This window comes from Varroa destructor, unplaced genomic scaffold (genome assembly GCF_002443255.2).
Source record: "Varroa destructor unplaced genomic scaffold, Vdes_3.0 BEIS01000005.1, whole genome shotgun sequence".
Classification (NCBI taxonomy): Eukaryota; Metazoa; Arthropoda; class Arachnida; order Mesostigmata; family Varroidae; genus Varroa; species Varroa destructor.
In genome coordinates this window covers 30,767,818-30,793,971 of record NW_019211458.1, presented here as the reverse complement: position 1 = coordinate 30,793,971, position 26,154 = coordinate 30,767,818, and the positions used below count along the sequence as shown (strand labels likewise).

The following is a 26,154-nucleotide window of genomic DNA, read 5'->3' as shown; positions in this document are numbered from 1 at the left end:
GCTACTATCGGAAACAGAATACAAATCTGCGCCATATGAAAGTGCCATGTTTTAAATTGCTTGCCTTTATTGTGTATCATAAGCGGTAATTCAGCGACGCGTCGGTACAAATGGTTCGAAATATTAACTATGGTCTTTCATTCGGCTGTGATTTGAAGCTTCAACTGACCGCTTTCTGACTGTTCGATAAAAGTACATCTATTTAAGAAATTATCAACGGTAGCTATTATATTGATAACAATCAGAGGCCTCCAACGTAATTAGTAAGATGAATTTTTAATTCACATTGAAATATATCGTCCGAAAAAGCTTGTCCTAAGCTAAAAATATTTCTTATAAAAAAATAGCGACCTGAGATGCAATAGCCCGCTAATATAAGTAATCCTTATGAGCGCGATCGTCCAAGCCGGCAAATGTACATTTTCGGCGTATATAGACATTTTATATTTAAAATTATTGTCAAGTCTTTGGCATGAATATCTCAATCCATTTACCTGAGAATTGTAAATCTTAGCAATTATTGCTAAATTAGAACTATCTAAATCGATAATACATCTTCTACTGGCAGAAGGTTGCTGGAACGAAAGAAATATTACTGTTACTCTTAGAGGTTAAACCTGGACTCACTTTAAATATCTAGTACAGTCGGTCGTTGCACAGGGTAGTAGCAAAAACATAAGCTCATTTCTAAGCAGAATAAAGATTAATCTCTTTTTTATATTTACCAAGAGATACCAAATGCGAAATCTGTATTCTGATGTATTCTGAATCATTTTGATAACTTGATGGTTAGATATCTAAATATCATAGTCAATGCCAAGATTATTACTTGCGCAGTCAAAGCAATAAGTAATATTCGTTAAATACAAACAATTCCACTTAATCCATTTAGAGCGAGTGTGGTTTACCCTGTAATAGACGAGGACATATTCATTTGGCTTAGTTGTCTTTCATTTCTAGACATTTCAGTCTAGTCGGGGGTCACCGATTTTAATTTCGTGCGCAATTTGGCAAAAAATCATTATCATTTATGGACACTTATCGAATCCACGCCTGTCTATGGATGCTATAATTAGTAATAACTCTAAAAGTTTGTCGCCTTAGTTCGTGAAATAGGATGGGTTGGAGCATCCGTGTATTTCCACTCGACGTCCAACATAAAAGAGCTGCTATACCGCTTTCGATCTCTGTAGAAAGGCGAGGTGAGAAACGACCATGTTGTCAGAACGTGACAACTTAACTAGCCAGATTAACTAGAGTATAGAATGTGCACATAGGGCGCAAATCTTGCCGTATACTAATTAAAAAAAACGCATTCGTGTCTTGGAATATAGTGAACGAGCTGCTTTCGAACACGACATGCTCTGCGATAGCATTAAGTGTATGGTATAGTTGTAATACAATGAAATGAAAATCATGAAAATCTTTGTAATGAAGCTAGTAGTGAAGTGTCGAGTCGCTTCTCTGTGATGATATTTTAGATGATAGTAATATTACTATTTCAAGTCAAGTAAAATAGCGGGACGTATTTGGGCAGCCGACAAGACGTGAAATGTACGATGACACTTAAACTGTGCTAACCCTATTATCATACTTCTAATACAGAAAATACAGACAATGTGTGAGAAAAAGGTAAAAGTAAGTTAGACTCGACCGCCTCCACTTTCGCATTCTTCTATTTTACAAATGAGATGGTCGCTTATTGTAACCCATTCCCTCAATTTGGATACTTCCAGCGTTTTTATACATACGACGAGCTTCTATGTAATTTTTCGAGTTCGACTCTTAATTTGTCATTTTATCTATTGTTCTATAACTTTGTATGTCCAACATTGTTTTGTTGATTGATTAGACTTTATATATGCAACTTAGTTTTTCCAATAAGGACGGATTCTTGTCAATTTATTTTGCTCCATGTTTGGAACAAATTGAACACAGGCAACATGATGATATTATGAAACATTTTCACGGAATTTCCGCGTTGCGATGAACTCTGACGGAATCAAACATTTTTAAGAGTGTAGGCATTCTCAGCTGTACCAAGTTGTGTAGGTCCTTACAGAAAAATCCTGTTAACACTTAAGCTTGCGGGAAGTCAGTTACAAATAAATGGTTAACATGAACCATTCATACTCCTATAGTCTACTTCTATAACCCTATCGACCCCAAACGCTCTTAGTGTTAGAGCAAAAAGGTATAAGCACCAATAAAGACGCTAAGCAAAGTTGCTCCCTAGATGTCGCAAGTGCTTATTTTTTTTAAGGATTTTTTGAATACGGCCATCGACGAAAACGGAAGCAACAAAAACGCAACAACGATACTCACGGCCATGGAGGTGCACTTGCATTAGAAAGCGCCTCGATATTACATATGTACATTTATAAAGCTGTTATAAACTTGTTTACGTCGAGCTACGCCAAGGCAGCCTTTGTACGATGTGTTGACGTGATACAAAGCTAATCACCTCTTTTTAACCCACCATGTCAGCAAAGCAGGGCCAAATCCAGTCAGTTCTTTAAAAATACCTGCATATACGTTCGAGCTCCGCTGTGGATCATGCGCATCGAGCTTAGTTTATAATGGGAACATTGCTCACAACAGTTAATCATCATATATATGGATGGCTAATAAGTTACGGCAAACAGCGCTGTCGACGACCGAAATTGAAAAAATGCAACGAAACACTCTCCGGACGGGTAAAACCCAAAAAATACCTCTACAAATGTCTATGTTCGGAGTGTCTGATCACCGCCACTCAGAATCTACAGATATCGGTTAATCAAGCTGCTAATGGCCAATCAGATCGACGTAAACGTTTGTTTCTGTGTCTCAATAGTGATAGTTCATCCGACTTGACAGTCTGTGAACATAATCAGCAGTTCCGTACCGTGTGCTAATAGCATTGATCACACACGTGAGTCTTGATCTCGATCATTTGTAAAGCTCTATTTGCAGTTCTTTTTCGCCCTCTAAAAGAGCCCTTTACAGAAATAATTTCATGTCCGCCATCTTTTGTAACTGCTGCCCAATTAATTCTATTATTTGGATAGGCACCTTGTAACACCCAGCTACCATATCATTATGGCGTACAGCCGTAATGGTGCAGTGGTTACATGTTTACCCACTAAACTTAGAGACATTTAAGGTGATCTGGCTTTTTAAAAGCCAGATCACCTTAAATGGGACGTAAGCGCATTTTGTTCCGTACTAAAAGAAGCCAGCTGCCTGAAGTAGTGCTCAACTAAGGTAGTATCGGACGTAAGACTCGAAACATTTATTCGTCCCAGGTCAGCCTCAGGATTCGCAGATAGTGATTTCTGGCTAGTTTTCCCACTGCGGTTATACTATGATGTGTCTCCACTGATAGCTTAAGATAAATGAATGGAGAGTGGCATATTCTTTTCACCGTTCCTCGGAGCACTAAGAAATCGGAGGTACGGGAATAATATATTTGGACGGAGTTGTATATAGAGGCAATTTGATATTAACTTCAGCTTCAATAATATATCACACCGCCATGGGAAACTTTCATTACTGTTTATTCTCATTACTTGCTGTGATAACAGCAAAAAGCGGGAAAATGTGCCAAACACGGGGCTGTGTATGTGTGTCACAACTGATTCCGGACTCTGCTGCTGTAGCCTACAATCGTCATGTTTTATGAAGAGTACAACTATTTATCGCGTCGAGACAAAACTCACCACTGTATGCATCAACAATTAACCATAACTAGAGAGACCGTGCATTGTTAGAGTCAGCTCATTTTATTGAAATCTCCAACCATTTATAAATTTTGGATTTATGCGGTTGGTGACTGCTACAAGTATATACGCCATGTATGTTATTACATTACAATCACCTTCTAGTTTCTTCGCACACCACATATTTCTACTAAGTCGAATTTTTGTTGATTTTGACTATGGTTGATGTCATATCTTTTCTGGAACCTGTTGTCTTTTACTGCAATATAGACGTCGCGAATTTGTCTCAAAAGGGACGTTGTCTCTTAGCGGCACTATCTTAGACGGTGAAACCACGTCTTACCTGATACTCAATACAAGGGCCCTGTGCTCGAAAAACGTTCTGCAGTTCCAGTGACAGTTCTAGAAAAACACTATTCGCGCAGTGAAGGTAGTGAATTTTTCAGGAAAAGGAAAGGAAAAGTAAACCAAGATGACATTAATTAGAAATCAATAAGAGCTCTTCAAGTCAGAGGTATTGAAGGACGAAACAAATTGTACGCTAGTACACAATCGCCGAAGTTTAACGTTTGTAGATCGTCCTTCGTTTACCCTTGCACGCCTGCTATACCTGTTGTTGTATGTGCTACGTCTCCTAACTGTTGCCAACTGGCTTTGCTATGGCGTTGACATTGTTCCGATTGCGAGAACAGCTAATATCTATCACTTATACATATCGTACGCCTTCAACACACTGGCGGTAAAAAATGTAAAGAAATTCCTTTACATACAATTAATTCCTAACCGAACTTCTCGGCAAGCATTAGATTCAATCGGTTCTGGATTGCATTTGTATTGGTGGACACCGTATTCCATGCTTTAAGCTTTTACGGGTACATGTTTTGTGATCAGTCGGTATGGAACGATGGCCTCTATAAAATAGCCGAACCATAAGCTACGCAGTACTCAGCATTCTCGTAGCATCGTCCATTGTGAACTGAGCCTTAATTTTTATATGGTACTAATCGTTTATTTTCGCGCCGGCCAATGGGGCCGAGCAAACTCTGGAGCTTGCATTGCCCGAATGCAACTTGTCTAGTAGCCGATCTCAGCACCAATTTTAAAGAACTTCAGGCAACTTACCAGACTGACGTTTCTCTATAGATAGTAATACTTTTACGTCACTTTTTGAGTGCTTTTTGTGTCACGACCCTTCTTGACCTATGATATACCGAAATACCATTATCATTGATTACTTGTCAATAGCTATGTTTACTGCTGTCAATGTTTTGATCGCATAAACTGTTAATCGTTATTTTACTCGTGCAGCTAGGCTTCGTTAACTGATCCGATCCGTTAGCATGAGGGAGCCTTGAGTTGAAGTCCACAACACATTGACAACTTCAATAGCAGTATTAGATTCGTTTCCGATCGGCCAAAGTCCGCAAAGTCTGCGAAGTACCTTCTATAGTTAAGAAGAATTAACCCTCAGGAGATCCTAGGCCAGTCAATAAGTTTTTAGGATTTGCCATGTTTTCGCGTGCACGGAAAATTCATATTTGGCCTGAGATCCATTATGTGGTGCACAATGTGTTTACTGCAATGATATTGTTGGTGAGACAAGATAAAAGGCTTGTTAATGCTAATACTAGGCTATCGTTAAAAAATCAAATCAATGCATCGAAACAGTCTTTTATTAAAATTGATTGGCATATGATAATTCAAGGGTCAGCAATGTATTTAGCTGCAACGTTACCAGCTGCCTTTTTCCACCACTTTCTTTTTTACCATCTACCAGGTGAATGCCTTTTTCAGATAATTAACCTGAAAAAAATTAGTATAAGCATGGCATTAAGCTTGTACATTTTATAGTACTTATGTGATTACTTAGTGACTATGAAATCTTCTGTAAACTTCTAGGAGAAACAAACTTTTGCTCCGTATGCATTAACAAAAAAATGGAAATAATTCGATTTATTTCATTTGTATTCGAGACTAAAGCTACGCATCGCATCCCAGTCGTTAGCTAAAACAGAGAAAACCAGTTTGACGGCAAGTTTCCCTGAAATCGGTTGTGCTGCACTAGTTAGACAGAAAACGGCTAGCAAAAAGTGTTGAGCCAAAGGATACGCTACCTAGAATATGGCCTGTATTCACACGTCATCCGAATAGGTATTATAGAAAACAGCCATTTTTTCATAGGACAATGCAAATCCAAAATACCGACGACACTACATATCGAAGCAGGTCAGTCCGTTCGAATATTTTTTTGTGATGACGATATGAACATTAGACCTTTATTAGCCCTTATGGACTGTCTGATAACTGGAAACCAATGCTAAATGAACTGCTGCTTGTGTCAGCTTACTTAGAAGATATAACACTCAGTTTCTTTATGTATTCTCCAGCGTTTTTATACAATAGATTCATTAATTTTGATAACTGTGTAATCATTTACAAACCCTGAGTTAAATTATTGTGACAAATATGGTGATCCATTTGAGTCTAAATCTATAAGCAAACATCTTTCATTAAATGTAACTTTTGCTATGACTAGAAAATAGTTCGAATTGCCTTGTACTTTTCGTTTACTTTACCTGTTAATATTCTCTTTGGCTAATTACTAATTCTTTTATTATTAATGCATGTTACATTTTTTAACGCTTGCATACGAATCCGAACAACCAGATTCACTAGTCAGGGTACACTTCAGGGTATGAACCGTTTGCGCGAATCAGTCTTGTGTATCATCAGATTTCTACTGCTACGCAAAGGTGCACTCCATCGACGTCGACAACGGAACATTTAGCTGGCCATGCGATCACGGGGCATGCCTCGGCACTTACGTATGTTTCTCCTGAACACTATTAGCGCTCAAAACCTGTGTGATTCAAGAGGGGTCAATAACAACGATTTTCATACTTTAGCATCGATAGTAAATGTATCTACATAATCAAGTATGAATTTTAATTTATTTGTTGTTTGTGTGCTACGTCCCGTAGTAAAGTCTTTACACAATACTTTGGACGGCTGACTTCCAGCACGAAGTAAAGTGAATCTATGCCCGGACTCGAATCTAAACCACTACATCTTCCTAAGTATAGAAGGCAAACGCGTTACTCACTGCTGTATCACATAAACATGGATTTCAATTCATCGAGACATATGTTGATCATCATAACAAAAATTAAATGAAAATTTACAAACAAGGACTATAGTTTATTAATGGTTATGTTACTTAGTCGTTACTTACATTGTAGACATCAGATCCCTTGGCAACACGTCATCACCGTTGATGATAGAGAGCGGCTCAGAGTTGTGAGCGCCTTTGTGAGCATTCGTGCTTGCATCACTAATTTGTCATATTTGTCGCCCACTGTTTTTGTTGATATCATATTCTAAATAGCTCTAAAATCAACGCGATGACGCCTTACAATGGTAACTGCACTTTTGCTGCGATCGGTAGCGCTGTTCATTACTTGTGAGGATAACCCCAACGGCCCAGAAATGAGAAGCGCACCGTAAAGGATGTATGGATCGAGTAGTTTCTTGAAATACTATTTTAAGGCCAATCGTAAAACTTTGTTTGCCCGTTCAGTCTCTGCTAAAAATATCGAAGAATGAGAGGCGAGTCACTTTCCGCAATATGTCAAATTATGATCACACGCAAAACCTGTCAGAAGATTGCCTTTATTTAGATATTTTTTGAAAAAGTAAAATCAAACCAATAAACTGATCTGAGAAGATCACATGGGTCTTTGAAAGATACAGAAAAAGTAAACATATGGTGTTAATGTTGTAATAAAGGTAACTCCCAATTTATACTAATACAACTAAAATAATAGGTAATGGAAATAAAATAAGTATATATTACGTACAACGCTTCCATTTTACAATTGGCACGGTTTTTATTTGCAGATTTGAGTAGCATTTAGTTAAATGGTCACGTCTTTTGTTCAGGCCTACTCTTCATATCTATGGGTTGATCATTCTGATGAATGAAAGTTCCAAAAAAGAAAAAGCTTTGACGTTGTTCATTGTCCAATTTCATCAAAGCATCACCTATATTTTTTAATCAGAATCGACTATAACTGGCTTCACAATTAGTTCGTGTAATTTAACCCTTCAGTTACTTAAAAACACCACTTTGCAATTACTCGAACCATGCACTACAGTTTACGTACTGCATATGTATAAGAGTCACGAATACCTAGTTCTAAATGTCAAAGAGGATTGCGACAATGACTAAATAATCGTTGCACATATTTGCAATTCAGCCAAGATTTATACATTCATTTTTTTCAACATATAAAATCTTAATTTATACGATAATTATACATTTTATTAACTTAGATATATAAGTCAATGACGGTTAATAACTTTGCAGGCACTGCGACCTCTCGTTTGCAAATTAGTTGTTCTCGGTTGGTCTTTGTCACTCATTATCTCTGGAGGCACTTGGCTTTCTTACATAGAATTGTATTTCATGACTATCGTAGTTGTTTCCAACGGATGAAACCGCGACGGACTGCTTAATAATCTCAAGTTTTTTTTCATTCTCAAATTTCTTAATTGTAAAATGACTACAAATCAAAAGTACTTATATTTAGTTAACACGTGAGAGTTTTATTCCATTTAAAAATCCGGTTCTATCTTCGCGGTTTTTGATACAAATTAACTTGTTGATGTTAGAATCTCTTCACTTAATTGTGTTTTTTTATTCAACATTTATGCCAAATCTAGCTATAACTACAATTCCTTCTCCTTTTCAAGTTCATCGAGTTTCTTTTGTAATTTTTTTTTTCTCTCTGAATCAAACTTTTTAATGAATTGCTGTAACTCTAACCCTCCAGTGAGATGGGCTGGTGGATACAATTCTCGCTTCTTTTCGATCACCCATTTTTCGAAGTATTGCGGCTGGTTAAAGTAATAGAAGAGTACCACCGGGAACGCCATATAGATTGACATCCTAAATGCCTCGATACGCCAACTGCCCATATTATACACAGTTGGTAAAATTAGGTGACTGAACACTAGTTTCGTCGGAGAACAGATGTGATGTCCTGAGTTCGTCAGTAGCCGACTGACTCCGTAAGTGAACTTAAACCCACACGGCTTTGCAGCAGAACAGGTTTAGGCGAACTGTACCCAACTGCAATGCGAACATTAACGGTCATCAAATGGAATACTTATTGTTTTTGGTACAATGCGCGAATCTATAGGAGGTCAAGGAACTGCAGAATTATCCACCACAGCGATTCGAACGTGTTGAACAAAAGCCGTGCCCATGAAAATGACTAGGCATAATTTCGAACTGACAGGGCCTTGTGAGCGCAGAAGTTCGAACTTTGTCCCGGACCTATGTTCAGATGTTGACATTTCACGCTGGGCCTAGATGGCGCGTTTTCAAACTAGAATAAACAAAAGTAAGAATCTATTTGTCACTGAGTTTTTTTTACCGGTTAGGTAGGGTACCTTAATTGATATTATACTGGACAGAATGTTGCTAAAAAAATCTTTTTTATTCACAATACGGCAAATATATGGATTAGGTAATTTGCGTGATTGATCAATTGTGGTCTAAGTTACTTTCAGAACCCATGCATTTAAACGGTGAGAACTTATTCGTTACTGGAGTTTTCATACCGTTTCATAGATCAAGTGGAGAAACTCTAAATTAGAGTCTATCGAGATTCCAGTTAAATTCCCATCCTTGATATTAGTCTGGGGACTTCTTTTTACAGAAAAAAAGTACTACACGTTTATTATTATTATTATTTAAATACATAAACATAACTTTACTACTTACCAGAAATTCTGCTGTCAGAAATATTGGAGGGCCACACAGGTCAGCGGATGAAGAACGGACGCAAACTTTAACCTTTTGTTACTCCACAATAAGGTAATATTGATCTATATAAGTGCATGAACAACTTATATCGACTATATCAATAATAATATATCGAACTATTATAGAAATTAGTGGAAAATTTCTGAACTTATAAAAGAAGGGCACCTCTAGAAGGAAACTCTATTTATACTATTTTAATCATTATTAATTTCATTAATATTTCACTTTGGCGCGCTATAAACGGGTATCTTTTCGAAAATAATTGAAACATGTCTTATAACCTATGTTACTAGCAGCATAACATAAGATTGGTCGACAGCATTGCTATTCTGAACAGCAATTCAAAATGCAGCAATGCAAAAATACCCTGTATCTTCATAATGACTGATGACATAATAATGATTTACTGAGATAACTTGTTCAGCTCGGTCCACCGATAATATGAATCACCGTTTTGGCGTCTTTGTTTTACATACAACTAATTACGATCTTTTAATGGTATGTGTCTACAGATGCGTATTTTGTTGTGCCGTCTCTGCAGTAATAACATCACTAAGTTTTGAAATTTGTCTTCAAAATCGCATTTTTATTCTTTGTAATATTTGCACCACTGTGTTTCATACTGTAAATATATCTAGTGTAGAAGTACAACTTTACGTAAAATTGATAATATATAAGGCGCATGAGGACTGAATGTATAAAAAGGGAAAAATACGTCAAACTCTTCAGGTAGGGCACAACTGGCAGTATGTACATGATAAATACAGACTGTATATATGCTTTGACGCACGCATCAGTATGATTGTGTACATATACAGTTAGTGACAAACGTGTTTAGGTGTTCTGCAGGTGTTATTCTTGCATAGGTTATTTTTTCTGTGGCACGCGCAAATCTAACCTGTCACACATCATTGGAGCGTCATATATTCTATGTAGTACTAGTAGTAATGATATACCAATGCATGAACAATACGTACGTGACACCTACACGTTTCCACCTGCCACTGTATATATAGATTACATTTCTTTGATATATGTATTTTCCAAATGCTAGTTTTGAACAGCATCGTTTTCGCGCAACATTACGTTATACTACCTTTATTGCCAACGATTCTTTGCTGGCATGCATTATATTATATTGTCACCTATTAAAAATTACCTAATTACGAATAGTCGTACCCATATGCTCATCATTTTGTCTAATATGGTCGTGTGAAAGACCTGGCGTCTAAATCGTTATTGAAGTTATGGTAACCTTATATTTAGTTAATGCTGATTGACTGCGTTCTCTAGTAGATTATTTTAATTAACAGTTAAGGATCTGTTTTATTTTTGTTTCCAAAGGTACATTTTTTTTGTGTTTATAGCTAAAATCATTTGCTTCCTAGAAATATGCTTTCTAAATCTATTTTCCCTTTATTCGGTAAACATAGAGCAGTCATAAAAATAAGTCATCATACATCTCTGTCTAAAATTGATAACACCAGGTGACTCCAGTAGCTGCTTGCCCTAGAGGTTTCTGAGCGCCTCGGTCATTTTCGAAATCCATTTTGTGCCAGTTACGACTGCACAATCCATTAAGTTATTTTGCATGCACATACCGTGCCATTGAATCAGATGTGGAGTGCTAGCTATTCAAATCACGATACGATGTAAATACACACCTTCTTTCAAATATGTGTGCGGAGGCTTTTCCCACGATACAATTTTCTTTTGTTACGGCACCGTATTCCTATTGAATTCCGTTTGATTAGTCTGTTACGACGGGCTCAAGTCGGCACATGCGTAGAACCCTACAATTGTATGAATTGTGCTACATTACAAAATAATGATAAATCGACGGCGTTCCAGAAATGTGGGCAAATTATATAGAGATTACCGAATGGCCACTTTCATACGTTCCGATAAATGGTGTACTAGTGTTTGATATCTCTGCATTCGTGCCGATTTCTCCGGTCCATCAAGGCCGTACTGTCTCAAAACGTCCCGTCGAATGCGTTTAACGCTACAAAGATGTTTTGGTGTCCTTCTAAACACTTAGTAAACAGGTGCTCGGATGCCTTGTTCCATGGTATTGGGTGACTGTCCTGTAGCTGCTGCCGTCATCTCTTCACGTGAGGCTTTTCGCCCGAATCCGATAACGGCGTGAATCACTCCAGCCAGCAGAATCAGGCCTGAACTTAATACCAAGGCAAATTGTACCGCAATCAAGAGGGGAATGAGTCCTAATCTGAAATACGAAATGTCCACTTATCATTGTTGTACGGGTGACAACCGGAGAAACGTAAGTAATTTTTAAGGAGTGTAACATTAAAAAGCACGTAAAAACATCTGAAGAGTCGTTGTACATCGTTTGTATACCAGTTTTTATCTATCTATTACAGGATAAACATAAGCAAATTGCTTTAGCTATTTACAGTACGTTCGAAATAAACAAAATTGATGACGTTTTGTTTATAAGCTGCATAAAAATGAAAATCGAGATTCGAATAAAATTACTTAAAGCTTTTTTATTTGTTAATTTAAAATAAGTACCATTTATTTCAGTCACGGTCTAAATTAAAAGCCTAAGCCGTTCTTAAGTCGTTTGCCAAATGCCCTTCTGCAGATTCCCTATTTACTAATAATTGTGGGTAAAGCGATTTTAGCACAACCCGACTTGCTGAGGTTTTGCACAGCAGCCGAAAGAGCAAAAAAATCTGGCTGAGTTGAATTTTGAGCTGATAGTAGACTAATCTAGATGGTTACGGGATCATCGAAAATAGCCTTTTACGCCAACTTGATTAATGCTAGAGTTTATTCCATTCAGTCTCTATTGCGGAGCGTTCGCTTTGCCCCATAGAGGTTTTTCTTAGATTCTCAAGGTTGCTTGTTAACGGGCAACAATGTGTCCTTCGGTTTCGGGCCACATAAAAAGTTTATAATTCTCGTAGAGATCCATATGACACCAAAACACTGGACAGTAACTAAGTGCTCCGAACAGGGGCCTGCTACATCTGTCTCATGATAACTTTGTCAGTTGCTGTAAAAAATTTGGCTTTTTTTGTAGTAAAAAGTACCTGTCAAAACAAGCAGCTTCTCAAAGAGAGTTCTCAATTTATCCGAAACATTGTATAAATCGATAAGCACTCGCAATGAGAAATCCGCGCTTGTTGCGCATAATGTGCAAATATACTTTTGCTATGGCTCACTTAGGTGGGGAAGAAGTGAGCTGACGTTGGTGCTGCACACCTATCAGTCGGTGAGTTACTATAACATCTTACGATACATACACAATATAGAGAATCGCCTTGAAGAACGGTGACTTGTTCTTCTCGAGAAGTTGTCCAGGTCGCTGGGCAAACGACAGAAAGCTGCAGAGAAAAGGAGCCTCGACCAGCGTGACGAATACGCCGATCACTGCCGCCACTATTCCACTGGCCAGGCTCGAACCCGACAAAGTTACTGCCCCTAAAGGCACGGCAAGAGCACCTAACAATATCGACACTAAGGGCGAACAATTATTAAACAGATAAATGTAATCGTTTGTCATTGAGTGGATAGAATTTGAAAGCTCGACGAGTTCCGTTCAATTTTAATAGTGAGATAGATAAGACACAGAAGAAAAAGCTTTGAAATACAACCTTGGAACTAAGAAGGCAGCAAGTTTACCCGATCTGTACATCGTAGTGAGTAAAGCCGGCAACAGCATTCTTTCATTACTGAACAATAAACTATAGAACTGAGCCTGTACGTTTAAATTGCTATCGAGCGAAACACTCACGTAGACCACCGAGAGTCGCGAGCACACGGGCCCCGTAGCGAAGGTACCAAGGCACACTGTCCTCAGCGTTGATTTCCTGTGCATTCGGAAGCGCCTCCCGAGGCAAGTTCTTCATAAAGCCCCCTTGACTCATCTTGTAATATTCACGAAACTGACGAGAAAATGACAACAAATAAAGCTTTAAATGAATTAGCGAAAAGTTAAGCATATATGCAGACATCTATAAAGAAACATTCGAATACATTTTTTTCTCCTCAGTAATACTCTATATCAAGAGAAATAATTAATGACGAGCGTGTTTCCGATTACAACTGGACTCAGCAGGGGCACCAGATCTAATGGTGGCTCCTACTGGATTTTCTAACGGGCCATAGAATAATAAAAGCCACAAAAACAATTGGTGTTTTATAAGGTTGAGTCTGTTCAATGAAGTCAACATCCGAAATATTGCAGAATATTTTGTTAGCTCAAATTTACACATTTTGATGAATAATAATATTTTCGTACGGTGACGTATCGTTGCCACCTTTGGTGCACACACGGCACGCCGACTGACTTAGCACTTTTACTTCAAGGAATAACGAGTGTCTCTCGAATTAGAACCACATTAGGGCTTTGTACAACATTGAAAATCACAAGTCAAACATGCCCTTACATCTACTTGGGGTTAAGAATAGGCAAATCAAGTAGATTGATATTAACGATGGGCAACTACTCAAATAATTCTTTCTCAGAAAAATGTTCCCGTAATAACGCAGTGTTTAATGTGGTTGATATCTAGGTTAAAAGAAAAACAAGCGGTACTTCGGGTTTGGGTGCAGACGTACTTTGTTTGGTGCTGGGACCTTGTTGTCCGAAGGAATACCTGACAGCTTAAGTACTGGATGTTAAAAACACGAAGACTCAGTCCAATTACGACTTATCGGTCCGCGAAAATTATCTATTACTGAGTATGACTAACCAAACAACGATGCAATGTTTCAATTAAATAACTACTAATCACATACTATAAAAGCTTCAGATACTGCCATGATTAAGTCATTTGTGCATACAGAGATAATTTTATACTGAGCATAGCAGAATGAGCTGGTATTTGTGATAATCTAGTCGGAGCAAGGATTTTCGAATCACCGAAAAGTATATTATGTAAGCTCACTAAACAGGTACGTATAGATTATTCTAAGAAATCTTCAGCATTAGCATAGTATCTAGTGCTTGTCTAAGAATGCTTAGAAAAAACATGTTAAAGGATGTCCCCATGAATCAAATATGACTTCAATCATAATATTTGAAGGATTTCACTTATGTACGTTTAGTTAGGTGGGGACTACACAGGGTATATAACGTAACACAAAGCAAAAAGTGACTTGACCATACATTTTCTAGAATCATCAAGGTAGTTTTATTGAATACCGAGAATGTATTTCGGATAAAAAGAAACATCTTCTGTTGATGGCACCGTAGCGCAAGTGAAAATTAGTCAAACAGTAAAACTTCGTTCGGTATACGGTATTACAGTCGTAAAATACAAAATCAATCAAAATATTGTTCGCAAAATATTTCTTTTTTGTTTTCGCAAAATAGTTTAAGGTGCATGGCAGAGATGGTCTAAAAATGAAGAGTTACTAATTACTCTTTTGCATACACGCCAAATATACGCGTACAATTATCACTAAAAACGTTTGAATCTAGGTCGTTGGTTCTTCCTTGTTGTTACTATCTAGATAAAACATACAAACGATTTGATTTCTACTAGTGTTTTTTTGCTATCCTGCAAATGAATATTCGTTTGGATATTTTCTCGCTTTCACTAATTCACACTGTGTCATTCAGTTAGGAGCAGTAGCAACGATTCACATCAACTATGCTATATCCCTATTAGACTTGGTCTACTCACGGGTTGCTTAAGATTGACTCGAACTTGGTGTAGTACAAACGATGATCAATCAACACGCCCCCCCTTTTACAACTCTGCTGGGTCATGAAGCCCACTTAGAGCTTACTGTGTGCTCGATCCGATACAGGATCACGCTCCCATTGCAAAACTACCAAATTTCCCTGGCCAACAGATAGACAAACGTTCCATAGGCCTAGTACTTGAACACACTGTCGTTGAAGGAAAACCATGTTTGCATATGTACTAGCTAGATAGGTTAACTACACTCAATGTAATTTTGTAGCCGGACATAGCGACGAAGTATTCGGTAGCTGAATATATATTCTAGGTACAATGATACACTTCTACGCACACGCGGGTGGACGTGAAAGGTCTGTTCAGCTTTATGCTGGGAAGGCGTATAAGCAAAGGCTATGTAAGCATCGATTCAGTTGCCTATGTCTATCACAGTGACGGCTGTTACGATACGCCGATACAATCACGCCGTCGGCGTGGATGCAGCAGCAGCAGCAGCAGCGTCAACTAGTTCAAAGGACTACCGCTGTGTTCGCGCGACGAAAACGTAACTCAGCCGCTATGACAGCATCATTGTCAACGAGAAAGTTTTCTCTGACACACACTCTTTCCAAGACACTCATCCGATCGACTACAAATCAGAATGGCATTTCTAGTGTATATCAGCCTCCTCTAAAGTAGACTGTCATTATACAACATCGAGCTAACTAAAATCCCACAGCATCGAGACCGAGCGGAAAAAGAGGCTAAAGCGGAGAACAAGGCTAATCTATTATGTTAGGTATAATGCGACGGCAATGTGGCCGTCGTAATCTGGCCGCAGTGGTCGGGTCCTTTCCCATTTATACTGCATTCTTGGATTCCGTAAAGCTGACTGGAGCTTTCTTAGCCGCTGATCCGTCATTGGATACAAAACGGGTGCGAGAACAGGTCGGTGCTATAGTTCAGAATCAACGCTTCAGCAGACATGCTGACCAACTCCCAGAGCGCACCAATACAGGCAATACGTCAACACAGGTTAAAGAGTTAACGCGTCGATATGTGACGCAAGACCTATGAAACTCACCCTGTATGGAGACATTCGACATCAAAGAAACAGAAAACTTCAAAGAAGCACATCCGGCTCATAGATTATGAAAGCAGTTAGGCGAACAGTCATTTTCAAGATAATGTCTCGGAACTCTTTTTCGAAGTGCAGTCGAAAAAATTGTGCTTAATGGAACGATCGTGAACACAGAGAGTAAGCGAGCGACAATCAAGACGACCAAACTTGGTGCTAAGTCGGTTACCCAAAGGATATTCAGATTTATTTCATTTTCAGAAGGAAATTATTTATAAGCGTTTTTCTAACATAGAGACAACTGTTGATTGTCATTGATACAACAGAGTGAGAAAGGTCAAACTTGGAATGATGCCGTACGTAAATGGCATTTGCAGATACTGATAAAAAAAGAATGACTTTCCTGCTATATTTCTATATGTTGTATTCGTAAACCAATGCTGATTGGAGATCTTGATTCTACTGTGGTTCAAATTCTCTCACATTAGGCTGGGTAGGGAGAAGGTAACTTGGGGCGGCGTTTTAATAATGCCTGCACACTGGGCTTCAATAGTCGAGCGAAGGTGAACGCGGTATAGACAAGGCAGCTCGGAGGGGTCTAGTGTCATAAGCCATGGCTTAACGGTAGACTTTATTGAAACTGCGAACATAATAATTGTCAAAGCTCGAATCCAATATCTGCACTGCGGTTACGGTAACGTCTCTCCCATTTGTCAGGTGTATGTGCAAGTAAATCGAGTATAATCGCTATATTATACGTTTGAAATATGCTAAACACTTAAAATTAGGCCAATTGGGTATTTGCTTAAGATTGTGAAGCGTGCATAATCTATAGGTCTGCATTTAATGAGTCTTTTCTCAGCTTCCCATCTACAAGATGGCTGTATCAGATATACAATTAGGTAAAAAAAAACAAATAAAAATGTGATTCTTATCAGTCACTATCGAACTACTGTATTCTAAAAACGAGATACAGTACCGTTGTTAATGGTAATCGAAACCTTTCATATACGGAAGGTAGATAACTGCCCAAAAGTTGACCTGCATGTGTATCAGTCAGACAGGTCTGTAGTAGCTGAATCTTGTTCCCTAGTCGAACCAGCTTCAACTGCCCTGCGCAAAAGTGCGCAAAAAGGAGCATGCGCATTGAAGAACTTTAAGCATTTTTGATACGAAAACATAGCCTGCACACGCAGTCGAGTAAAGAGGCAAATATCGATTCGCGCCCATTTGAATAGTTGTGTGTGGTCTAGATGGCAGTCTGACCAAGCTAATATATAGGCCGCAAGCTCCACAGTGCATGCACCTACCACAATAGCATTCATGTACGCTTTTTAATGTCGTAACGCTGCGTAATCTCGTGGTCAATGACTCAAGAGATATTGTTATCGACTCGGGTTATATAGACCAAGCTGTATTGTATATATTTATTTCATAGGCAAATTGAGTATGAAAACATATGAAATCGCTTTCGGTGGATGTAATCTAAACAGACAAGTCTTGATAAAATATGCAGTAAGAGTGATCTGTTACAGCCAATCGGATCATTATTATTAGTAAATTATAGAGACGCTTGGGAAGTTTTAGCAAGCAGTGTTTAATAGTTGCTGGTTAATTAATCTAATTAAATGGCTAATTTTTGTGTTGTAATGTGTGAATTTGAAAAGTCATTAACCAGTAATTTTCTGGAAGTGCCTCATCTCATATAACTTTAAATGTCACGAGCATTCGACGTACAATAGAGTTACAATATATAACGAAATTTGATGCATGAAGAGCATTTGCTCTACCATAGGTTCGTAGTTCGAACAAGTTTAATTTGAGTGTCTAGTCTGATTGATTTATTACCGAATAAAACTTAGTAAAAATCAGTAAACTGAATATAATGGGACGATGTTTTAAGGTCAGTTGCTACAAATTAGCTTCATATCCTATCGGTCGCTTGTTCTATCTTTTTCACTTATTTAGGGTCAATCATTTATTTATGTAGATTAGAGCATTATTCTCTCGAGATTAATACACCTACTATGAAATTTAAGCCGGGACGATTTTAAGCAACTCTGACGGTCCCGTAGATTTCTACATGTTTGACTGTTACTAATGTAACAGTCATACGCATGATATACGATACTATATTAATATAATAATACGATTCAAAACTTAAGCATATTCATCAATTCTGATGAGCAAATTAACTTTTTCTATAAAACAAGACCTGCAACGATGGCGTTACTTCGGTCCCCAAATAATAAAAGTTACAATTTCACAAATCTCTATATTGTTTTTTTGCAATGTAACTCTTGCGGTGCGTAAAAGACATCTTTACTTTTCAAAAGGTTTAAAGGATAGCGTTAAAATTAGTGCGCATTTTATTGAATCCATGACTGGCAAAAAGGAATAACTGAGAGAAGCTTTCAAATCAATGAAGAAAAGCACGGACCAAAATTAAAACTGTTGGATTCAACCTAAATATGTATTGTGCTCCGCAAACGATCTCCCGGTCATAATTCACACTTTTTTTAACAATGGAGACGTCATTTGAAGGTTCAGAATAATGAAATTAATGCTACCGAAAACTTATGCTTTGTTCTTCTTAACCGTTATCTATTCAAATTCAGGGAATTGCTATATATAATGAAAAGGGCAACCGCTTTGAAGAGAAATTTTATCTTTGAACGAGTTCATCAATCTGTTTATGGCACTATATCTTGAATTGATTCTACCAACCTTGTCAAAACCGACGAGCACCAGTGTATCAGAGAATTTCCCTAGAATAAAGGATTAGCTTGGTAAAAGAAGAATTTTCCTTTTATCAACGTTCATTAAAGACATACAATGTTTGACCTTAGCGTATTTTGCCTGTTTTGTTGATCGCACAATTATTCCGCGTTGTGTATCGAGGGCCGCCTTCTGACAACGTCGCACCACCTGCATGCTGCGTAATCGGCGTTGTGGTGTTCTCTAGACAGCAAATCGAAGCAGCATCGCAGCTGACAATCATCTCTAACGTCAGCCCGAAAGCTTGATATTCTACCGTTGAACTACCACTTTTACCATTATATCCTTGGCGGCCAACCACTTCACTAATTTGAGCTTATCTCGTGTTTAATTGCCTATCGACTGCTAAGTCGCAAATCATCTTCACTAAGATTACCAGCCATACGAATATTACCTTGCAGAGTGGGTTAGCCAGGTGTCACACTATATAGTTCGCGAACTATATTTTTGAGGCAGTTCGAGTGCTCTAGAAGGACACTGGTGGGCAGTAACTTTCGCACGCCGATTAGTCCGTTTGCTGGGTGTTCGGTTAAAGCCGCATCACATAGGATGCCTGTTATGCCTACCTGTGGGCTTCAAAAAATTGTTGGCTGATCCTATTTCTCAACACAGTATACGAATAGCGGCAACTTTCCCGACGTTTAGCGGTGGCGTTCATCAACAAAGTAACAAGTTCCCATGGTGATGATGATGTTGCTACCTTGACGGGGAAAGGTAAGAGATTAAGCAATTTTTTATCACACTTATGTGCGGAACTCGTTATAGGATAGGCACCCCCGATGCAACAGGTGAGTGTTTGCTGAGGCGCGCTCCAAATGGATACGCAAAGGGTTTGAAGGTTGCCGCCAGTAAGGGTTAAGACTCGAGTTCATAGCGCACTTATTGGTTAGAAATCACTGGTAATCAGAAACCATATCATCATCACGGTTTTGGTAGGTGTGGAGCGGAATAGAGCCTTCGAGAACGTTATGTTGCAGCTTGTATAGTATGTTAAGTAGACTGGAACAATCACCAGTATAGTTCATAAATGTATATGCACACAGCATATCGGCAATATATCCTACTGATTCAAAAATGCAATATACGATACGCTACTGGATTTAAAATTGGCCCTCAGTCGCTTTTTACTCAAACAAAGTGATGCGTTCCGTCGTTTAGAATGTAGAATCTCTAGAACTGATCGGGTTCGTCCGTGTTTTAAGTTCATCCCGCCTTTTCCGCGGCGCCATCTTACCGTGGGTGGCACGTGGCGTTTTCCTGAAAAAAACTGGTGAAAATTACAATTTTCTCATCAGATTGGAGGTGCTAACCAGTGCAGGATGGTTAAGGGCAAGGCTGTCGTTGCCACGAAGTTGGCTTCTGGCGTGAAGCCCAGCGCAGATACCATTAAAAAGGATAAAGACAAGAACCCGATGAGGGACATCAAGATCCGAAAGCTCTGCTTAAACATTTGCGTTGGTGAGTCCGGCGATCGTTTAACTCGCGCTGCCAAGGTGTTAGAACAACTCACGGGCCAAACTCCAGTGTTCTCCAAGGCCCGTTACACAGTGCGATCCTTTGGTATCCGTCGTAATGAGAAGATTGCTGTCCACTGCACCGTTCGTGGTGTCAAGGCCGAGGAGATCCTCGAAAAAGGACTGAAGGTCCGCGAGTACGAGCTGCGCAAGGATATGTTTTCTGATACCGGTAGGTTTTGTGGGCACATCTTCTGTAACTGACAACAACCAGAAGTGTGCTATATTGTCTCAAGAAAACACACCATAAGTTCAAGGAGTGAGCAAGATTACAGCATAGATCATGAAGAGTGTGTTGTGGTAAAGCCGAAGTTGCTTTCTTCAAAACATTACGAAACGCAGGGGCCGGCGTGATTTTCTTTGAGTTCTTATGGTCATTGTTCTAGGAATGTATGCGTCCTAGTGTTCCAGTTGGTAAACAGATCTCAATGGAGTTGTGTTTGCGGTGGTCACCTCAACGAAAAATAGTATTTGTAGATATTGTGTTGCCGTTGCAAAACGAGATCAACGTCACTCGTAGTACTTGTTGTTAGATCTATATTATCAACGCGATAGGACACACGGTCATGAAAAAAGAGTGTCTTATGAATCTCGGGAACATGTTCTTTTTACATGAGAAAGGAATCGTACTTGCTTCAAAAGCTGTGGGATCATAATTTGCATAAATAGTTTGCTTCTATTTGCGATCATTATAGGATTAATCATATATGTTTTGTTAATCGTGGTTTCAGAAGCAAGAAGACTACTGTGGAAACCAGCGCATCAGCTTGCATTGGGTGCTTTTCGTACCCAATGCAAGCTGATGATTTCGTAAGTTGAACGGCTTAAAGGCCTTCAACTTCTTGTCGCTAATGTCAATTCCGTTTGACCAAAGTGCAATAAATTATTTCATCTCATTAACTTATATTTTCTTGTATCTTGTACGTTTCCGCTTGCTATAATGCCGTTCGGTCTGTATTATACTACATAAGCTGCATGTGCGTTAGGGTCAGCTCTAGAACACAGTAGAACAGCAAGTTTGGAAAGCTACGTAATTTCAAGCTTGGTTGTAGCCAAATTTATAAAATCTTCATCAAAAACACTGAAATTACCACAACTCACAATCCGAAGATTCGCAGACGAATACGCAACGAATATAATGGATGACCATTCTTGCACATCAGTGTACCAAAAGCGATTATTCGATGTGGGTCTGTCTATACAAACACTACCTACGTGCTGACTTGTACATGATTTTTGTTGGATTTCAATGTTGGCTGTCCATAGGTAATTTTGGCTTCGGCATCCAGGAGCACATCGATCTGGGAATTAAGTACGATCCGTCAATTGGTATCTACGGTCTTGATTTCTTCGTTGTTTTGGGTCGCGCCGGTTACAACGTGCCCCACCGTCGGAGGAAGACCGGCACAGTCGGAATCCAACACCGTCTAACGAAGGAGGAATCAATCAAATGGTTCCAACAGAAGTACGATGGTATCATTTTGCCCCCGAAGAAGAAGTAAACGGGTGAAAACCAATCCAGGTCCACATACAGCAGACGACCCGTTTACGCGGAAGACCGTTGTGGACTTTTTTTCGATAAAGAAATAAGGGATGGTTGATAATGAAAAAAAGATGTATGGTGTTTTTCTTTCAATCTATCGCATTATTTTGGGTATTTAGTGGAGGTATCATGCTAGACGTATGTATACGCTTTAAACTGGGCTTGCTGAACAGAGACGCAATTGGACATTGGGGGAATTACTGTCGACGACGTAAATACCTACGGATGAAACAGCAACTCTTAAAGGGTATGTTGTAATTGTCCATCGTTTATTTAGAAAATGTGCACCCTGTGCGTGGACTATTTCATAGCTGTTCTGGTAAGCTAGTTACCAATTAAGTGCAATACTATGGTTATACATGGTATATATTTGGCTGGCAAAACCGCACATTTATGATTAAGTAAAATTTTTTTATAGCTGTCACTATCTCGATAAGTGACTAAAAACGAAAGCATTTTTATTTAAAATTGATTATAGTATTGTAATAACATTACCACAAAAAGTATTGCTCATAGGTTGGAAAGTAGTAATGTTAACAATGGGAATAACATATCCATGCAATGCTACACTGCTTATAAAAGATGGTCGCTAGGAAACTGTTTTGTTCCACGAAACGTTCGGCATCAAATGTGTCAAGTGACGGGGCGTAGGCATAAGGCGTAATGTTGATATATAGAGGTATGTCAACACACGCATTGACTCGAGGTCGACATCGATTTTAGACAAACTCCAACCCATTAGTGATACTGGATTTAGATCAAATGAAACGTGTATTATTATTACGTTATTTTTCAAAGGGTTGTATATATATAACACCTTTCCTGGGTTTGCGTAAGTTTTAGGCCGGATGGTTAGGATAGTTACATTCAACCCTTCTTGTTTCGGTTTATGCCGCAACTTGGTCCACAGTTTGAGGGCCAAGTACGATTAAATCAACGATATTGATTTTTTACAAAACCAACAACGCTCATTAGTGTGCTTCTACTATTCCTTGTGTAGTTTGCGGTCTTTGTGATATTTTGCGCACTCATAATTTAGTAGCATATCCCTCAATGTAATTGTTGACGAAATAGTTGAAAAAGCCATCGCCTTCCGTCACCGCCGTCAGCTGAAATGAAATTAACGAACATAAGTGTGATTCCACACAAGTTATGCCAATGCATACATAAAGAGCCAATTAATCTAAAGACGTATGACTGATCATTAGATCTATCTAAGATATACAGTAGGGGCAAAACAGTCTGAAAGGGAACATGAACAAAATCAACCCCACAATACGATACACAAATAACAGGTACTGCCGATATTAAAGGTCTAAACCTTAAAATAGTCTGCGTTTTTGTATTTAGCGGTTCAGTGGACTGTACACACGGCTAATGTTCAACTTAAAACCTAGTCTATGAAAATCCTTGTATTTATTTTTATTATCATATCTAATATAAACATTTTTAAATAACCCTGACAGCCTAACAAACTGCTAAGTTCGCATTAGGTCTCTCCTACATATATTATAATTTTATAGTTAGTTTTTAGTTCTATTACAAACCTGAAATCCGAAGCGCAATAAAGCTGCTTTGGTATTGCGATTTATATTGCAACCGTCGTAATAAATTCGCCAGAATGGATTAAGAACGATTTGAAAGATATAACGTTTGCTGTAAGCGGTGTCAGCTACATGTTCAAAAAAGTAGAAACGCCCACCCTGTAATTTAATTTCGAATTAGTATTGAAACAGTTTACATGTGAAGTCCTACATACATAAATGCTGATATTGAGAGGACTCATAATTTGAATAGGTTTCATAATATCGTATCAAGCTTAGTATGACTATGTAGAATAGACGCAGCAGATGACGAGACCTTGACGAGAACTCGTTGAACCTCCTGGAGTGTTTTGTCAAGGTGGCGCACTGAGCAAAGAACCAGCGTACTGACAACAGCATCGATTGACTCGTTGTCAATGCTTGAGAGGTCTTCAGCACCTCCCAAAATTATGCGTTTCAGATTATGGTATTTTTTTTGTTTCTTCAGAAGTAATTCTACGAAGTATGGATTAGGTTCCACTGCTACAACGTAGCTATCTGTAAGTAAATAACGACAGATGTAATAATTATCCTTACTCCAACCACTCAGTGCACCCCTGTAGTACATATTAAATGATATTAGCAAAATGAACAAGTTTGTGGTAAAAGAGACATTCACGGATCCAAGCACATGCCTTTTAATTGGAGTAGCTGCTGCTATGATTAACTGATCAGCGATCAATAGCTTGCACTCAAATAGTGCGGTTGTGCCTATTAAGCCACAACCAAACCGGAAGACATGCCATAGCTCTTTCTTCATCTGACTATCTTTTTAGTCGATAATAAATCCAAGAGCGAGAACAAAAAACATGATGTTCAAGCTTCTATCTAAAGCTACTGGCGGTAAGTCCTACGATTTTCCTTGACTTATTTGTGACGAATTCGGATATATGAGATTCGTAGAAACATACATTTTCAACGTACCTTCCGAAAAAAAATCAAGGCTGGATCCAGGTCCCATGCCTATTTCTAGAATACGAAGCTCGCCATCCTCGCTACCTTGCCGACTTCTGACGTTCTGTTTGATCATGAGATCTTTCATTGACTCCCGGAAGTTCAGAAGCGCATGGTCGATGGCTATAAGGACAACCTATTATTTGCAATACTAAATTTATGTTTAGCTGTTATAATGGTAATGATAATAATAATAATAAGAATTTTAGATATTAAATACATGTGCTCGATATCAACATTGGTGACTTACCGACTAACTAGTGCTAAACTAAATTATTTATATCCAATTATGTACATTCCATAGTACTACTATATGGAAATATTATGATTTGATTGATTCAGTACATAGGCTCTAGTTAAGGAAAGCGCTGTTTACTTAGCTGTTTGGAAAAAATGTAGCATATTTGGATGATAATCAAATGTCCTTTCTGAAGAGAAGTAGAAATTAAATATACTTGTAAAACAATAACCGATCACCGTATACATTCAGCAAAAGCATACCTTCAAGGTAAGTCTCGGTGTATAAAAAGAAAAAATGGCGATCAAGTCGATCTTTGATATAGCCGCGAAGAACATAGTAGCTCATAAGACCAGCGATGGAAATGACGACATAGCGTCGACTTTGAACCATAGATGAACGAAGTTTCGGTATATAAGCTAGTAGCTGAGAAAGTGCTTCTCTGGTTGACGACATTCCGTATGCCATCTGCAATTACCCAAAGATCGTCTCATTACTGATTGAAGAGAAACGTACCCTTGCAACGTTTTGGGTAATGATTGCTTATACAGCCCGCAGTATGCTGAATAGAAAAGCATGCATGCTTTACCTTTTAAATTACAACGCTAGCATGTTTCATGCATATTCAAACAAGAATTAAACTATATTACGTTGCATTTGGCCTGCACTAAATCTAGTGAAAACATCAACGGTACGATATAATAGAGAGGATAATAATAATAATAGGATTCAGTATATTATTCTTATTTTTTAACGCATGATAAATAGTACAGTATACATACGGTCATTCGGTCTTTGTTTTAGCAATGCCTCAAAAACAGCTTACATCTATTACCTTGAAGGTCATACGTCTTCGTTCAAGAGTAAAAAATAAACGAAACATAAATACACATGAACATATTGATCAAACCACAAAATGTGAGTCAGAGAAAAAAAAATGTGCAATCGGCGTAAAGACGCGCAACATTTAGTTAAATTCTAAAGCAGTCGCTGTCGTTTAAGGTGGTTGAAAAATGAATCTCCTCTTCTTCTTTGATTTGTATTCCATTCTGTTTTGCGCGGGAATTTCGAAAAAGAAAATGATATGGATAAGAAAGGATACTATATTTGAAATTAGTAAAACATTACTTGAGACCGCCATCCCCTTCCAGCACAAAGCGAAGTTCTTCTACGCCCGGCTTTGAACCTCGACATCATATGCTTAACTTTTGTACGCAATCACGTCATTTTTGGGCACCACGTATCTAGAATAGAACACTATAGGATATTACCTTATCA

General features: G+C 38.4%; 4 protein-coding genes across 14 annotated transcripts; 1 reads left to right on the top strand and 3 right to left on the bottom strand.

Annotated features, from left to right (window-relative positions):
- Positions 1–8,277: 8,277 nt before the first annotated feature.
- On the bottom strand, positions 8,278–9,942 carry LOC147755553 (protein PET100 homolog, mitochondrial). Its single transcript, XM_086991818.1, has 2 exons — positions 9,490–9,942; positions 8,278–9,091 (listed from the first exon to the last, which is right to left on the bottom strand). Exon 2 carries the CDS (start codon positions 8,676–8,678, stop codon positions 8,430–8,432), a length of 249 nt encoding a protein of 82 aa, XP_086847944.1. The 5' UTR covers positions 8,679–9,091; positions 9,490–9,942; the 3' UTR covers positions 8,278–8,429.
- An 882-nt stretch (positions 9,943–10,824) lies between these two features.
- Positions 10,825–20,183, bottom strand: LOC111250604 (calcium channel flower-like). Of its 6 annotated transcripts, none has more exons than XM_086991815.1 (5): positions 19,439–20,182; positions 18,994–19,034; positions 13,295–13,445; positions 12,804–13,017; positions 10,825–11,761 (listed from the first exon to the last, which is right to left on the bottom strand). In XM_086991815.1, the coding sequence occupies exons 3-5, from the start codon at positions 13,425–13,427 to the stop codon at positions 11,569–11,571; spliced, it is 540 nt and encodes a 179-aa protein (XP_086847941.1). In that variant the 5' UTR covers positions 13,428–13,445; positions 18,994–19,034; positions 19,439–20,182; the 3' UTR covers positions 10,825–11,568. The 6 variants fall into 6 exon arrangements, with proteins under 6 accessions (XP_086847941.1, XP_022661740.1, XP_086847943.1 ...); XM_022806005.2 differs by lacking the exon at positions 19,439–20,182 and adding an exon at positions 19,144–19,402; XM_086991817.1 differs by lacking the exon at positions 18,994–19,034 and having other exon boundaries at positions 19,611–20,183.
- A 63-nt stretch (positions 20,184–20,246) lies between these two features.
- Positions 20,247–22,173, top strand: RpL11 (ribosomal protein L11). The gene is made up of 2 exons (XM_022806006.2): positions 20,247–20,730; positions 21,825–22,173. The coding sequence occupies exons 1-2, from the start codon at positions 20,364–20,366 to the stop codon at positions 22,058–22,060; spliced, it is 603 nt and encodes a 200-aa protein (XP_022661741.1). The 5' UTR covers positions 20,247–20,363; the 3' UTR covers positions 22,061–22,173.
- Positions 22,174–22,341: 168 nt separating this feature from the next.
- LOC111251280 (thiol S-methyltransferase TMT1A-like) lies at positions 22,342–26,130 on the bottom strand. Of its 6 annotated transcripts, none has more exons than XM_022807719.2 (6): positions 26,005–26,130; positions 25,140–25,344; positions 24,609–24,761; positions 23,962–24,182; positions 23,649–23,804; positions 22,342–23,210 (listed from the first exon to the last, which is right to left on the bottom strand). In XM_022807719.2, the coding sequence occupies exons 1-6, from the start codon at positions 26,071–26,073 to the stop codon at positions 23,130–23,132; spliced, it is 885 nt and encodes a 294-aa protein (XP_022663454.2). In that variant the 5' UTR covers positions 26,074–26,130; the 3' UTR covers positions 22,342–23,129. The 6 variants fall into 6 exon arrangements, with proteins under 6 accessions (XP_022663454.2, XP_086847938.1, XP_086847936.1 ...); XM_086991812.1 differs by having other exon boundaries at positions 24,609–24,774; positions 26,005–26,120; XM_086991810.1 differs by lacking the exon at positions 26,005–26,130 and adding an exon at positions 25,659–25,915 and having other exon boundaries at positions 24,609–24,774.
- Positions 26,131–26,154: the final 24 nt, after the last annotated feature.

Bases quoted from the DNA above. Each gene is read 5' to 3' on its own strand.
- LOC111251280 (XM_022807719.2), bottom strand. From the start codon at position 26,073: ATGATGTCGAGGTTCAAAGCCGGGCGTAGAAGAACTTCGCTTTGTGCT. The intron at 24,762-25,139 runs GTATGCTTTTGC...TTGTCCTTATAG, and splicing joins CACCGAGACTTACCTTGAAG to CCATCGACCATGCGCTTCTG. The intron at 24,183-24,608 runs GTACGTTGAAAA...ATTTACTTACAG, and splicing joins CCTTGATTTTTTTTCGGAAG to ATAGCTACGTTGTAGCAGTG.
- LOC147755553 (XM_086991818.1), bottom strand. From the start codon at position 8,678: ATGGGCAGTTGGCGTATCGAGGCATTTAGGATGTCAATCTATATGGCG.
- RpL11 (XM_022806006.2), top strand. From the start codon at position 20,364: ATGGTTAAGGGCAAGGCTGTCGTTGCCACGAAGTTGGCTTCTGGCGTG. The intron at 20,731-21,824 runs GTAGGTTTTGTG...GGCTGTCCATAG, and splicing joins GGATATGTTTTCTGATACCG to GTAATTTTGGCTTCGGCATC.
- LOC111250604 (XM_022806005.2), bottom strand. From the start codon at position 19,267: ATGATTGTCAGCTGCGATGCTGCTTCGATTTGCTGTCTAGAGAACACC. The intron at 13,446-18,993 runs GTTGGTAGAATC...TTTTCTCGTCAG, and splicing joins TGCTCGTCGGTTTTGACAAG to TTTCGTGAATATTACAAGAT. The intron at 13,018-13,294 runs GTGAGTGTTTCG...GTTCGCCCTTAG, and splicing joins CGCGACTCTCGGTGGTCTAC to TGTCGATATTGTTAGGTGCT.